The following is a 16,562-nucleotide window of genomic DNA, read 5'->3' on the forward strand; positions in this document are numbered from 1 at the left end:
TCTTCCTGACCTCTCCGCCCCCACCCCACTCCGGCCTATCACCCTCACCTTGACCTCCCTCCACCTATCGCATTTCCAACGCCCCTCCCCCAAGTCCCTCCTCCCTACCTTTTATCTTAGCCTGCTGGACACACTTTCCTCATTCCTGAAGAAGGGCTTATGCCCGAAACGTCGATTCTCCTGTTCCTTGGATGCTGTCTGACCTGCTGCGCTTTTCCAGCAACACATTTTCAGCCCTGATCTCCAGCATCTGCAGTCCTCACTTTCTCCTTTGAAGATGCACTGCTAGTGCATTTAAGAATGCCAGGATAGTGGCAATGGTACACTGAAGGTCAAGTGCCTTTGACTGTGGTGGAAGGGTACATAAGGGTGGTGTTGGTGGTTTGTGTCCAGCTGTACAGTTTTTCCACAGGCAGGATATAGGTCTTTTGGAGCAAGTGATGAATTGAAGCCACCAAACCCTGCTGTACTTTCCATATCAACTTTTCCTGATAGCTAATCTATATGCTAAGTTTGGTAATATTGTAAGTCATAGTATCAAAAAGTCATTTAAAAGTAATGAGTGTCAATTGGAGCTCATGTTTGCCTCATGAAAATTTCACCATGTTGTTTGACAAAAGCTTACTAGATGCAGTGAGATCATCTTAATGTTGAAACAGACCTCAGTCAAAATCTCACCTGATTCTGTCAATCATTTTGTCATAGTCTGATAAAATTCTGCCTATAATGGGCTTAATTATCCATTAAAGGAGTAGCAGGCATTTTGAAGATCACAGGGCAGGTCACATTGTGACAGCTCTGCATTCGGCTTTGAGTTTGCGCAGCAGGGATTGATTCCTGGGAATGAAAGGGTTCTTTGGCAGAATGGTGGAGAACTTGGACCTTTAGATATTGGCAATTTTATTTAAACACTTGAAGACTCTGAGGGGGCATGACTGAGTGAATGCTGACAGGAAGAAACTGGAAAGGAGGGATGAAGCTTATTCATCTTTGGATTTTTCTATGCAAGAGAGCAATGGAGGCCAGGTAACTGAGTACTGAGGCTGAAGTGGACAGATGAGTATTCTAAAGGGAATCGTGGAATTATGGGCAGGAAAGTGAAGTTGACAGCAGTGAGATCAACAAGATGTTATTGAATGGCAGAACTGGTTCAAGTGACAAAAAAAACACAGTTCTGTTCCACCTTCTTAGGCATGTTCTGCTAATGCTTACTTTTAGGCTCTGTTGCGAGCGATGGCACAAATGATCAAAGACGAAGGTAGCCTGAAGACTTTCATGTTGGAATGTAATTATCTCGATAGTAAATTATAACAAGCGATTTTCTACGTTAATTTTCAAACTGGTTTGTTTAATGGAACATTCACTATCTCAATGTAAAGATGGCGCACTATGTACTGTAATCAACTACAGCATCTCTCACCAACTCCGCATTACTCACAAATTCCGAGTAGTGGTCAAGATATTGTTTAGCTCCAAAAGGACAGCGGTTCTTTGTTGATTGAGTTGGGACTCCGAGTCCATATCCCTCTGGTCTCGACAATAGCCTAATTTCCCAGATCCTGCGCGGGTCTCTGCCTCCGACTCACTCCAGGCCCACTCCCTGACACAAGCTCACCGCTACCCCGCGGTGCGTGCTGGGAACTGTCGTCGCGCGGGCTCGGCTTCATCCTCAAGAACTACAACTCCCATCATACCGTGCAAACCATCTCCATGACAGCAACCGGCGACGGTGATGCTCGAGCCGGGGAATGGGTTTACTCCAATCAGCGTGAGAGGGAGAGGCGGGATTTCTCGCACGGCCGCTCAATATTACATATTAACGTTGGCCATTGGCGGGTATGACAGAGCAGCGGCATTGAGGCGCTGTGTAAATCTCCGGCTTGTCCGCCCTGTGGGATGGTCAGTACCCGCCCCTCTGCTGTGTGTACGGTTGTCTGGGAGTCCCGCTGGCCAACCGGTGCTTAGTGCCGGTGCAGGGACGCTCGCCCACTCTGGGTTAAATGTACATTCAGTCAGGCTGATAACAGAGGCACAGGAGACTGCGGTGTGAACCTGCACGACACAGATAGGGAGTCCTGACTGTACTTGGAAACCATGGCAGGTACAAAACAAGACGGCAATTCGGGCTTCGTCATCCTGATAGCTCACATCAATATGGTCCTATATTCCACTTGCTTCTGGATCCAGACTGGAGTCATGCCTGTGAGTAACAAAGTGCCTTTTTACTGTGTGATCAGGTAAAATCCAGTAGAGTGCCCCCGGTTGCGCAATGCTCGGAGCTTGCGTTTTTATTTAAAAGAGTCTGCTGAGTCATGTAACACGAGAATTGCCTTTTGCGTGCTTTCATTCTCAAACTTTTATCTTTAATGTTTCATGATTCAACGGACTGTCTAAGCTGCAAAGGACTTAAAACCTAACTTCTTAACCCTGGGCGCTCACGAAGAGGAAGTAACGCAGATTTTGTAATGCATCTAGAGGTGATCGAAAGTTACATAATGGTGTTGTCGAACCAGGCTGTTCGAACTGTCTCTTGGAATCAACTTTCCAACTGAACCCTCTCATCTGCTATTTTTCTTATCGCATTCAGTTTCCTCTCTTCCCATAACTGCATCTTGTAAGTTATCATTGAATCTGCACATTATTCCAAACGGGCCATTCCAGATCGTAGCAATTGTTACACTACGTAAATTACTGCAGCTGCTGGAATCTATATCCTAAAAGCAAAAAACAATGTTGGAGATCACAGCGGAGGAAGTGAGGACTGCAGGTGTTGGAGGCTAGAGTCTAAGAGTGTGGTGCTGGAAAAGCACAGCCGGTCAGGCAGCATCCAAGTAGCAGGAGATTTGACGTTTCGAGCTTATTTCTCTCCATGAATGGAACTGACAAGGGAGGCAAGATGGCAGTATGATGCATCGACCTTTACATTGCTGAGGCCAGATGCCAACTCGCTGACACCACCTCCTACTACCCCCATGATCACAACCCCACATCTCATGACCAAGCCATCATCTCCTAGACCATTCACAATCTTATTACCTCAGGTTATCTCCCATCCACAGCCTCCAACCTCAGTTCCCCAACCTGCATTACCTGATTCTATCTCTTACCCAAAATCCACAAACCTGACTGCTCTGGTTGACTAATTGTATCTGTCTCTGTCTGCTCCTGCCCCATTGAATTCATCTCTGCTTATCTCAAATTTGTCCTGTCCCCCTTGGTCCAGGAACTCCCCACATATGTTCGAGACATCGTCCACGCTCTGTACCACCTCCATGACTTTTACTCTTTGGTCCCCAAAACCTCATCTTCGCTATGGACGTCGGTCCATCTACACCTGTATTACCCATGAGGAAGGCCAAAAAGCCCTCAGTTTGTTCCTCTCCCACCGACCCAGCCAGTCCCCCTCCACCACAACTTAGATTTGATTTGTGCAACTGGTCCTCACCTTTAACAATTTCTCCTTTTGAATCCTCCCACTTTCTACAAACCAGAGGGGTGGCTATGGGTACCTGCATGGATCCCAGATATGCCTGCCTCTTTGTAGGATATTTAGACCAATCCCTCTTCCAAAGCACCATTCCCTATCTTTTCCTCTGCTACATCGATGACTATATTGGCGCTGCCTTGTGCTCCCACGGGAGTTGAACAGTTGGAGGAGACCACATAGAGAACAGTAATCCTTTGGGGCTTTGGACAGACATGAGTGGGTAGGTGTGGGTGCAGGTTTTGCACCTCTTGCGGCAGCTGGGGAAGCTGCCAGGTGTGGAGAGGGGTTTGGACTGAAGGAGGGAGTCGTGGAGAGAACAGTCCCTATGGAATGCAGGTAGGGGTGGAGAGGGAAATAGTTTTAGTGGTGCAGACTGACTAGGTGGTGAAAGGCTTGAACACATATACTAACACCTTCCACCCTGATCTCAAATTCACCTGGACCATCTGCGACACCTCCCTCCCTTCCTGACCTCTCGTCTCCGGTGACAGACTCAACACTAACATCTATTTCAAACGCACTGACATCCACAGCTACCTTGACTACACCTCCTCCCATCTCCTCTCCTGTAAAAATGCGATCCCCTACTCCCAGTTTCTTTGCCTCTGCTATATTTGCTCCCAGGACAAGCAATTCCACTGCAGGATATCCCAGATGTCCTCTCCAAGGACTGCAATTTTTCCTCCCCCATGATCACAGTGTCCTCGATCATGTCTCCTCCGTTTCCCTCGGCCCTCGAACCCCACTTATCTCCAAATCCAATGCATCATCCTCTGCCATTTTTACCACCTAAAGTCAGTCCACATCACAAACTATTTCCCTCCCACCCCTACCTGCGTTCCATAGGGACCGTTCCAACCACGACTCCCTCCTTAGGTCCACGTTCCGCACCAAACCCCTCTCCACACCTGGTAGCTTCCCCAGCTGCCGCAAGAGGTGATAAACCTGCGCCCACCCCTACTCCTTCATGTCCTTCCAAGGCCCCAAAGGATTATTCCAAATCTGGCAGAGGTTTACTTGCATATCCTCAAACTTCATTTACTGCATTATTCGTTCTCTTTTGTGGTCTCCTCCACATTGGAGAGACCAAGTGCAAACTCTCAGAATGTTTCAGGGAACACATGCTTCAACAGCACCGTTTAAACCCCCACCTTTTGGTGGCCAACCATTTCAACTCTTCCTCCTGCATCCTGATGACCTGTCCATTGTGAGCCTCCACCACCTAAACAAGACCACCCACAAACTCGAGGAAGAACACGTCATCCTCTGCCTTGGGAGCCTACAACCACACAACCTCAACATTGAATTCACCAGTTTCCAAATCTCCCCACCACCCCCCACTCCATCCCAGATCCAACCCTGTGACTCAGCACCACCCTCCTGACCTGACCCACCTGTCCATCTTACTTCCCATTGCTACCAACCTATTACAATCACCTTCTACTTGCCTCTACCTATTGTAATCCCACCTACCTTTTCACCAGCCACACCCCCACTCTCCTATTTATTTCTCAGCCCCCCTCCCTCTCCCCAATCTTGAAGAAGAGTCCTGCAGAAATGTTGACTCTCCTGCTCCTCCGATACTGCCTGACATGCTGTGCATTGTCCAATGCTACACTTTATCAACTCTGACTCTCCAGCACCTGCAATTCTCACTATCTCCTTCTCTCCATGGATTCTGCCTGACTTGCTGTGATCTCCAGCACTTTCTGTTTTCAATGACAATTGTTAACTTGGTTAAGAAGAACTTCCTTCAGTGCCGTAATTTTTTGAAATTTGCAGATGCTGAAACAAAAACAAATTGCTGGACAAATTCAGCAGGTTTTCTCTCCACATTTTTTTTCTATCCACAGATGCTGCCAGACATGCTGAGTTTGTCTAGCAATTTCTTTGTTTCCTTAGTTCCTTCTTTGGTTCTTTTGCCAATTGCCATGTTCTCCTTGAAAATTTTGCAGTCATTTCTGAGATTTATTTTATTGTAAGTTTCTATGTTAAGCTGATGAGCCCTCACGTTACAGGTCTATTCCCTTCCCATGTTTTGACAAATTATGTAAATTTTTTAACACCAGTCTTCTGGCACCTTCTCTATATCTAAGGAGAACTGGAATATTCTGGTGAGAACCTCTGCAAGTTCTATCCTGTTTCTTTCAGTTTCAAAATGTGGAGCTGGAAAAGCGCAGCAGGTCAGACAGCATTCGAGGAGCAGAAGAATGAATGTTTCGGGCATAAGCCCTTCATCAGGAATGTGGGCGGGGGAAGAAAGCTGTGAGATAAATAGGAGGTGGGGGTGAGGTAGCTGGGAAGGCAATAGGTAGATGCAGATAGGTTTGATGGTGATAAGTGGAGGGGTGGGTGCAGCAGATAGTTGGGAAGGAAGATGGACAGGTGGGATAGTTCAAGAGGATGGTGCCAAGTTGGATGGTTAGATCTGGGATGAGGAGGGGGGAGGGGATATGAGGAAACTGGTGCAGTCGACATTGATGCGGTGTGGTTGGAAGACCCAAGGAGGAAGATGAGGTGTTTTTCCGCCAGGCATCAGGTTGCCTGGGCTATACACAGGAGCATGAGTAGCCCATTCAGCCTCTTAAGCTACCATAGAAAAAGATCATAGCTGATCTGATGTAATCTTAAATCCACATTTCCAGCCTATCCCTAACAGTCTTTCACCTTCTTACTTAACAAGAATCTATCTACCTCTGGCTTAAAAGTATTTAAGGACTTTGCTTTCATTGCCTCTCCGAAGATTCATGCCTCTGAAAAGAAGCTTCACCTCGGTTTTAAATGGTCGATCTCTTACATTTAAACAGTGACTCCTAGTTTTGGATTCCCCCATAAAAGGAGACATCTGTACATCTACTCTGTCAAGACCTTTCAGGATCTTGTATGTTTTAATCAAGTTGCCTCTTGGTCTGAAATCCCATTGAATAAAAGCCAAGCCAACCCACATTTCCTTATTAGACAAAATAAAACCTGAAAGAAATGTGGTTGCTGTAAATCAGAAACAAAAACAGAAATTGCTGGAAAAGCTCAGCAGGTCTGGCAGCATCTGTGAAGAGAAATCAGAGTTGACATTTCTGGTCTGGTGACTCTTCCTCAGAACTGATGGTAGCTAGGAAAATGTCGCTTTACATGCAGAAGTTGCGGGGGTGGTGTAAGCAGTAAACAAATAGATGGGGATAGAGCCCAAAGGGAAAGAACTTCTGGGCAGACAAAGGAGTGGATAACGATCTGGCTACGAGAGTGAATAGCTGTAAATGGAGGCTGTTATAGTGGCTAACAATAGGTAATATGTAATGGCAGACTATGAAAACAAGGCCTGGTGTGTCTGGTTAGGACATGGGAGAGTTCTGGCCCTAAAATTATTGAACTCTATATTGGGTCCAGAAGGCTGCAAGGGCCCCAAGTGGAAAATGTGGTGTTTTCCTTCTAGCTTGCGCTAAGCTTAACTGGAACACTGCAGCAAGCCTACCTCTTCTTTTCCTACCTTGACTCAGTCTTTTCTCCCCTAGTCCAGTCCTGGCCCACTTACATCCGTGAATCATCTGACTTTTTATGTCAATTTTGGAATTTCCAGTTTGTAAGTTCGAACCACCTTCTCTTTACTATGGACGTGCAATCCCTTCACACATCCATCTCCCATCAGAATGGTCTCAGGGCTCTTTGCTTCTTCCTGGAGCAAAAGCAAGAACCTTTCCCACCCACCACCACCCTACTCCCCTTGGTCAAGCTTGACCTCACTCTGAACAACCTCTTTTAATTACTATCACTTTCTTCAGGTCAGGGAGGTGGCCATGGGTGCATATTTGTGCCCCAGGTATGCCCATTTCTTTGTGGGATACGTGGCACATTCCTTGTTCCAGTCCTATTCAGGCCCACTCAACTGTTTCTCTGATATTTCAATGATAGCATCAGTGCTACTTCCGACTCTCGTCTAGAATCCAAAGTTCATCGACTTCACATCCAATTTCCACCCACCCTCACTTTCACCTAGTCTATCTCTGACTCCTCCCTTTCTTTTCTTGACATCACGGTTTCCATTTCAGGGGATAAACTGGCCACTAATATCCATCATAAACTCACTGACTCCCCCAGCTACCTGGACAATACGTCCTCCACCCTGCTTCCTATAAAGACTCCATTCCATTCTCCCACTGCCTCTGTCTCCGTTGCATATGTTTCGATGAGGTAAACTTTGACAGAGGCTCTGAAATTTCAACCTTCTTCCTCAACTGAGAATTCCCCAGCACCATTTGTCTAATGAGGAAACAAAAACAGAAGCTGCTGGAAAAGCTCTGTGAATAGGGCTTTCAACCGGGTTTGACCCATCTCCCACACTTCCGCCATCACCTCTTTTTTTTTCCCCCCCCCCCCCCCCCACCGCAACAGCAAAACGGTTCCCCATTTCTTTACCTATCATCCCATCAGCAACCACATCTAGAAGATCATTAGCCACCATTCCTGCCACCTCCCATGAGATACCACCATACACATATTCCCCTGCACTCCCTTGTCCACCTTGTGCAGGCACTGTTCCCACCAGGACGCCTATCATTCACTTCCAGCTACCCCCACAGCACTTTCCCCTGCAACCACCGAAGTTGTAACATCTGCCCATTTACCTATCCCCCTCCTCCGTATCCAAGTGCTCAATCATACCTTCCAGGTGAAGCAGCACTTTACCTGCACTTCACACAATCTAGTCTACTGCATTCTGTGCTCACAATGTGGTCTCCTCTACATTGGTGAAACAAGGTCTAGACTGGAAGACTGCTTCGCAGAACACCCACATTCTGTCTGCAGAAAATAGCCTGAGCTTCCCGTTGTCTGCCACTCTAATATACCACCTGATTCCCTGGCCAACATCTGCCTTAAGCTTGCTGCAGTGTTCCAGTAAAGCTTAGTGCAAGCTGGCAGAACAACATCTCATATTCTGCCCTCTAGACTCAACATTCTGCCTGAACTCTTCCCATGTCTTTGCCCCACACTCCCTCTCACCAGGCCTTGTTATCACATAGTGTGCCATTACACACTGCCTATTGTTAGCCACCAATCAACTCCATTAACAGCTATTCACCCTCCTAGACAGATCGTTATCGGCTCCTTTGTCCAACTGTCCTTCTTTCTCTCTGGGCTCACCAGACTTGAAACATCAACTCTGATTTCTCTCCACAGATGCTGCCAGACCCACTGAGCTTTTCCAGCAACTTTTTCTGAAACAAAAAAAAACCAACTAACTGGAAAAACTCCGATCTGCAGGGAGAACACAGGATTCAATGACCCTTGATCAGACCAATTTCTTCTAAAGAAGATCACTTGGACTTGAAAAGTTGACTGTGCTTTTTCTCTATAGATGCTGCCTGACCAGCTATTTCTCCAGCTATTTCTGTTGTTCACCACCATGATGATTTTTTTTTTACTTTGAGCAATGCCAATCTTTTAGTACTTCTCTTATCTACTTTTCCACTACTTCCACCTTTTGTTGTTACATCAATAATATTATTTGTGATGACCAGTGCTAAGTATTTATTTAGTTTCTCTACCATGGCCACTGTCTCCACAATAAGATTGTTTGGCTCATAACTAAAATTCTCTTTGACCACTCTTATGTTTCTTGCTGTATAAGTTACGTGCTAATCTATCACATACTTTCCTGACCCTTTTTTATTTTCTATTCCAGTTTACCTCTGTACTTTATATTCAGGTTAGTTCTCTACTGAATTAGAAACCTTATCATAAACTTCCTTTTTGTTTTAAAGTCCATAGGCTTAAAAAGAAATTGAGGCCTGGTAATGGGTATTAAATCGCACCTGATGAAAATAATTCAGGTAGCAGACAACCTTTATGTTTCTCCATGACAAAAATCCATTTCCATGACAATACCGTGCAGTCTAACATTAAATATACTTCTCAGGAGCTACATTCGCAGAAGGATTCCCAAGTTCATGCAAGGCCAACACTTTAAAGCTAGCCTGTGTATCATAAAGCCCATCAACTCTTCTTGAATGGGTACTATGGCAACTCATTCAATTAGCAGAGAAGAATCTGAGATGTAGAAAGAAAGCTTAGTAATTGCATAACAGGATAGAGAGAGAGATTCTGTGTTTTCAAATATGGTACTTGAAATTGATTAGGTGAGATATTGAGGCAATCCTGCAAACAGAGACTGAAAACAGACGTGATGAAGGTAACATTAACTGTGTTTTTCTCTCCACAAATGCTACAGTATTTTCTGTTTATGTAATGAAAGTCAATGTCAAGGGTTTGACACCAAGGTATTGGGGGCATAAATATTTTCATCAAACTGTTCAGAAATGCTATGACACACCTTCAAGGCTATTGGAACTGGACCTTTGACAACAATGCATCTTCAAATGCCATATCTAATTAATAGTACAGGTAAACTCTCTCCCTACTCAATGCAGAATGCTATAATCACATAGTTATTGACAATGCCTAACAGTCAGCATTCATGTTTCCTGTCATCACAATGCATCCAAACCTCTGCTCTTGTATATTGTCAACTATGAAAAGCATGTTAACCAAACACTTTCTTCGCTCTTGCAGAGAAAGATGACCCCGATAGACAGCAGTGGCAGAAAAAAAGGTAGAGATGGATATAGTTGCGTGTGATGACCCCCATGGAAGAGACTGGGGATAATTAAAGCATCCATCACTGAGTCCCTAGCCAATGGTGTTATTGAAGCATCAATATCATACTTTCTTTTATTCCTTACGCAATTTCTCAAATCATAGTTCACCATTGTACTGCAATCTGATACGTTATGAGCTGCAAATGATGTGGTAATGCACCTCTAGTTTTCCTACACCCACTCCCACACCTGCCTTACACTAAACTTTCCCTTGTGCACTTATGCTTTCAGGTAGTCCTGAACTGCTATAATTTTGAATAGAGGTGTCACATTGGCAGTTTTTCAACCCTCTGATACTTTTCCAGAATCCAAGGATTTTGGGGAATTAAAACCAATGCATCCACTATCTCTGTAGCTACCTCTTTTAGGATCCTAGGATGGAAGCCATCAGGACCAGGAGACTTGTCTGCCTTTAGTCCCATTAGTTTGTCTAATACTACTTCTCCAGTGTTAGTGATGGTACTTGATTCCTCCCCTGTATTCTTTTAGTATTAACGGGATGCTCAAAGTGTCTTCCACAGTAAAGTCTGATGCAAAATGCCTGTTTAACTCCTCTGCCATTTTTCTTACTTTCGCATAGTGATTCCCCAGATTCACTTTCTAGGAGGCCTATGTTTACTTTGACCTCTCTCCTCCTTTTTATATATTTAAAGAAGCGATTGTTACTTTTTAACATTTCTCACTAGTTTTCCCTTGTTGCTTATTTTCTCTCTTTACCATCTGTTTTGGTCCTTCTTTGATGGGTTCTGAATTGATTGCAGTCTGAGGGACTATCACTGACTTTTGCCTCCTTTTTATGCTTTTTCTTTCAACTGAATATACCAGGATGTACTTTTGCTGAGAGTCATGAATTCCTTCCTGAGTATCTGCTTGCTTACTGTCACTCCTGCTAACCTATTCGCCTTGTTCAATTTTAATTAACTCCATCCTCACTTCATTGTAGTTCTCTTTATAAAGTCATAAAGTTGTACAGTATGGAAATGGATCCTTCATTCCAACTTGTCCATGCCAACCAGATATCCGAAATTAATCTAGTCCCATTTGCCAGCATTTGGACCAAATCCCTGAAACACCTTCCTATTCATGTATGCAGCAAGATGCCTTTTAAATGTTGGAATTCTATCAACCACCACCACTTCCTCTGGCAGCTCATTCTATCAATGCATTACCCTCTGAGAAAATGTTGCCCTTTAGGTCCCTTGAAATCTTTTCCTCTCAGCTTAAATCTGTGCCTTTTAGTTTTGGACTCCCCTACCCTGGGGAAAAAAGACTTTGGCTGTTCACGCTATCCATGTCACTTATGATTTTATAAACTTCTTTAAGATCACTCCTCAGCCTCTGACACTAGGGGGAAAAAAAGCCACAGTCTATTCCACCTTTCCCTATAGCTAAATCCCTTCTGCATCCTCTCAAATTTAACAATATCCTATGGCAGGGAGGCCAGAATTGAATGCAGTATTCTGGCCTCGCCAATGTCCTGTACAGCCATAACATGACGTCCTAATTTCTATATTCAACATAATGACCAATAAAGGCAAGCATGCCTACCTGCGACTCCACTTTCAAGGAACTATGCATCTGCACCCATAAGTCTCTTTGTTCGGCAACACTGCCCAGGACTACCATTAAATGTATAAGTCCTGCCCTGGTTTGCCTTACCAAAAACAACAATGCATATTTATCTAAACTAAACTCCACTCCTCGACCTATTGGCCCATCTGATCAAGGTCCTGTTGTATTCTGAGATAGTTGTTTCTTTACTGAAAGCTAGGGCAATTCTATGTGACTATTTCCAAGGCTGACTTTTTTAAGGAGTTGATGCAAAGGTGCCAGAATGAAGGCCAGGTTATGTATGAACAGATCATAATAATTAACCAACTAAAGAAATGATCTAAGCTCCTAGACAGATTTGGGAGCTGGGTCAGCTTTGATCGTCCTCCCTTTATATTCCAACGGGTTAATCATGTCTTGTTGACGCTGTAGCCTAAGTAGATCACTTGGGGAGCCTGGAACATACATTTTTCTATTATTGGGCATACATCCACCTTGGAAAAATAATTTTAGGCGTATATCAAAGTTCTCCAAGTGTATCCTTATTGGCTTTCCCTGTTATTAGAACATCATTTAGGTAAATGTTGACCTGAGGTAGACTTTTGGAAAATGTTCTCCATCGTCCACTGAAAAGTGGAACAGGCTGATGATACCCCAAATGGCAGTCTCATATATTGGTCCAAGCTGTTATGGGTATTAATTGTAGTAGACTTCTGGGAATCCTCAGCGAAATGCAATTGCAACTAAGTGTGGCACATGTCCAGTTTTGTGAAGGACAGCCCCCTGTCAGCTTTGCATGTAAATCCTCTCAGGCTTCAATTATTTATCTAGCTGTAAAAAACAGTTTACTGTTTATTTAAAATCTCCAGAAAGACAAACTGACCCATAAGGCTTCACAAATGGTATGACCACTGCTGTTCATTTCGCAAATTGGACTGATTTGATGATTTCTACACTTTCCACCCTTCTGATTGCTGCCTCTACTTTTGCCCATCGGCAAATGGCACTGGGCAGGTCTTGCAGAATCGTGGAATTGCTTCCTGGTCAACATGCAAGGTGACTTTGGCTCCTCTGGCAGAGCCGCGATCATTGATTAGATTCCCTACAGCGTGGAAGCAGGCCCTTCGGCCCACCAGCCGACACTGACCCACCGAGGAGTAACCCACCCAGTTCAATTTCCCTCTGACTAATACACCTAACAGTATGGGCAATTTAGCATGGCCAATTCACCTGACCTGTACATCTTGGAAGACTTCAGAGTAATTAATTAGGACTTCACTCAGTTAGCCATTTTCTAACTGAAAAATGTTGAGCCAGTCTAAGTGAATCTCTTGCAACCAATTTCGCCCCATCAAACTTGGGCCCGAACCTTTTACTACAATCACTGGTAATTGAACCAGCTGCTTTTCATAAGAGACAGGAACCAAAGTTGTACCCTTAATCTGTAAAGGTTCCCCAGTGTAGGTTCTCAGTATAGCCAAGGTCTTGCCAAACTTAAGGGTTGGCATCCAGAGCGATACCAGTCTAGATCCAGTCCAGTATCAACCTCCATTAGAAATGGATGACCGTTTAACTAGACGTTTATTTTGATTGGTTCTGATTTGGATGTTGCTAAGCAATTCCAAACCAACTGTAGGTAGACTTTCCAGGGTATAAACTCCCCTGGATACCTATGAGTTATCTTACTCAATTTAGGTCTCATAGGACTCTTCCGTTGTCTCAAGTCGATATACTGGCAGCAACTACAATGGCTTGCTGGCCAGCATCCTGAAGAAGATTTTAACCATGTCGTTGAAGCCTGGCTTTGTTTTGGGGTTTTGCTGGGCTAATCTAGAGTCCCTCTGATCAGGATGTCTCCTGAGTGAGGCTACCCACTTGCCTGTACTCAAGTAGTGTACACCAAGCCTGGTCAATCTGGGTGTCCACCAATATATGTTTGTAGTCTGAGATAGCTGCACTTGCTGCATTTTCTTATGATAAAACCAATTGTACTGACAGTTTGACGTTCAGTTGGGTTTCAGCTAATAAGCACTTTTGCAATAGTTATGTCATTAATTCCACATCCCAAATGGTCTTAAAGCATCTCATTAACGTTTAAACCAAAGTCTCAGCCTTCTGCCAGTTGTTTAAACCTAGTCAAAAATCTTAATATGGATTCCCCTGGTTCTCGAATTGCCAAGTGAAAACAATAGCATTTTTGAATTAAGAGGCTTGGGCTCATTAAATGTTCTTGAACAATGTCTGTCAATTCTTGAAATGTTTCAGTATCTGCAGGTGCACAGGCTGCCAAGAGAATCTACTCCTTGCTTTTCGTCTGCCACAATGTCATTTGCCTGGAAAAAATAATGCATTCTTTCCACATACTGAGTCCAGTCTTCAACTGCAGGGTCGAACGAATTTCCCAAACTAAGGCATGATGTAAAAAATGCATTTCCCAATTCAAAGGCAACTGTTTTGAGCAGGTTTCATCAGGATCATGCTTTACCCTCTTTACCACTGAAACAATTCCAGAAACCAGTACCCCATCACCAAGTCACACTTTGTTTTATTTACACATGACCAGTCCTTGACTTTAGTACTACCTCTTCAGAATTAGCTTTCAGTGTTAGTATCTCTGACATTCCTCTTTTCATCTGTCAACAGGATGCTCTGATTGGACGCAATTAGCAGTCTCGAACAGGGGACTCTTATTCTATGATGTCCAGCAGACTGATCTCATTACAATCGATGCACTCCCAGGCCACTTTCACAAGTTCCTCTTGAGCAAATTTCCCATATACTGCAAACTGTCTTTCAGTTCTGAGTGACTTTATTTGATCTCAAATGACCATTGTGAGACAGAGTTGGGGAACCTCCTTCTTGTGTTTCCCAGATACTTTACCGATGTCTCCCACTTTCTGTTCTGCCACTGCCAATATGATACACTGCAATGTTTGTGGAATGCCAGTTAGCTGAACCTGCACATTGCAGTTGACGTCATTACTCACAGTAAAATCATCCAAGATTCCGGATTTAATATCCAGTACAGCAAATCAAGGCTGAGTTCTTAGTCATTCTCTAATTCAAGGACACCGAGACCAACGATATTGTTTCTGCTGTTATTCCCGTTGAGAAGGTGACTGCAGAAGCTGAGAATTGAATGGAGATATTTCTGATGTATGTTATTCAATGTTGGATATCCTTGAACCATCAAGGAGTAAATACTTATCTTTTATATTTAATAAATTATAGATCTAAGGAAGTTTATATGAAACAAACACACAATTCCAATGCTCAAGGTACTCAGTGTTACAGATGTGATCAGGGTTTGAAGATTTGCTAAATTTGGTTAAATAGCATCTTCAGGAAATATTAAGGTATCTGAATGTTCTGAAAAATATTGGATTTGTAACTTTCCTTTCTGAACTCTCCTGTCAGAAGAGTGAAAATGCTGTTGGATCTGTCTTGGACATTTAGTTTAGAATTGTGAATGCTACTCACTCAAGCGCTATGAAGATTGCATTATATGTTAAGCATTGTAATATGTTATTTACTTTGTATTTACTGATCTGGTCATTTTCTATTCCATTATTCTGATGTACCGCTCTGACAATTCTTTTATTTCAGATGCATGAGTTATGAAATACTTGGGTCATAAGTCCATGGTGTATTTTTGACTTAGTGATGATTGGATTGATATTCAGATAATCGTTTCACTACTCCTTAGCTTTTTTGAAATGACTGGCGATTAAATTGCTACTTACATGTTTTTGTTTTGAACACTTCCATCAGCAGTGAAATTAGAGTTTTCTGTGTGCTGCATTACAGAAACCGTTATATCAAAAAGTGACACTTCTGGATGTAAAATCACGTATTTGCACATTACACAGAACAGCGTTTCTATAGGAAACGTGATTGAACCTTTCATTACTTTAGTGTGTGAAGTTGTTTTAAATTTGCTTTATCTAATACTGTTTGTAATCTGCTAGCATGGAACCTTGCATCATCTTAATGCTGTTTTAGCTCTTAGTTTAAATTTTCCTCAAGCTTTTAAATTCCATTATTGCGAAGTTGCGTTCTTGTCCTTGCTTATGAGCTTTTAAATTCTCTTAAGGTAATGCTGTATTCTTTTCTAATAAAGCTTTAAGTACTATATTATGACAAATCTGTATTGTGTCACTGCTTTTCATTTTTAAATTCTAAGTAGCAATACTGTATTCCTATATGATTTTGAGGGTTTCACTGCCTCTTTCACGTTCTGATTGCCCATAGAAAGTAGGTAACCAGCTTTTTGCAGCCCAATTGAAGTTTTCTAGCTTCACAAGCAAAATGGGCATTTTTCCCACCTAACAAACTAAAATACAAAACACATTCTTTTTCAAAATGAAATTCTTTGGCTGCAGTCATAATAGATCTTCATACCAAAATAGCTTTAAATTATCTATCTTAGATAAATTCGCAACAGTCCTACCTGAACACAGGCTGCTCTTTCATTAAAGAGAGATAACTGATGCTGGTTTAATCTGCGGGGTGCCAGGGCTCTGGCAAGGGAGAGGTTGAGGAGCTGGGTCCTTCGTGGTAACCTCAGCCAGTGTATGAACTGAACCCACCCTGTTGGCATTACTCTGTATTGCAAACCAACCATCCAGTCAACTAAGCTAATTGAAGTCCTATCAGTCTTAAAATTATTACTAACTTCTGTCAGACTCTATCCTGTACATTTTTTTTTCAGTTGCCCTTTTGATGTTATTGATCTGCTCCACAATGTTCCCAGTGATACAGTTTCAGTATGAATTTGTTTAATGGCCATTGACTTATTATTGTAGCTGTGCCCCATGGAGTGTGCTCACTGTGGCATTGTCACCTATTGCAAGCAGTAAGTGCTCCTCTTTACC

General features: G+C 43.2%; 2 protein-coding genes and 1 long non-coding RNA gene across 3 annotated transcripts in view; 2 read left to right on the forward strand and 1 right to left on the reverse strand.

The window, feature by feature from the left end:
* The window catches only part of tssc4 (tumor suppressing subtransferable candidate 4), a 16,383-nt gene extending 14,770 nt beyond the window's left edge, over positions 1 to 1,613 (reverse strand). The window contains exon 1 of the mRNA XM_043706115.1: positions 1,439 to 1,613. The gene's annotated coding sequence lies outside the window, so the exon portion shown is untranslated. The remainder of the gene's footprint in view (positions 1 to 1,438) is intronic.
* Positions 1,614 to 1,799: 186 nt separating this feature from the next.
* The window catches only part of slc22a18 (solute carrier family 22 member 18), a 116,921-nt gene continuing 102,158 nt past the window's right edge, over positions 1,800 to 16,562 (forward strand). The window contains exon 1 of the mRNA XM_043706113.1: positions 1,800 to 2,202. Coding sequence (XP_043562048.1) covers positions 2,095 to 2,202 — 108 coding nt within the window. The 5' untranslated portion in view covers positions 1,800 to 2,094. The remainder of the gene's footprint in view (positions 2,203 to 16,562) is intronic.
* LOC122557911 lies at positions 9,678 to 15,832 on the forward strand. Its single transcript, XR_006313972.1, has 2 exons — positions 9,678 to 10,091; positions 14,332 to 15,832. It is a non-coding gene; the product is annotated as an uncharacterized LOC122557911 (long non-coding RNA).

This window comes from Chiloscyllium plagiosum, chromosome 16 (genome assembly GCF_004010195.1).
Source record: "Chiloscyllium plagiosum isolate BGI_BamShark_2017 chromosome 16, ASM401019v2, whole genome shotgun sequence".
Lineage (NCBI taxonomy): Eukaryota > Metazoa > Chordata > Chondrichthyes > Orectolobiformes > Hemiscylliidae > Chiloscyllium > Chiloscyllium plagiosum.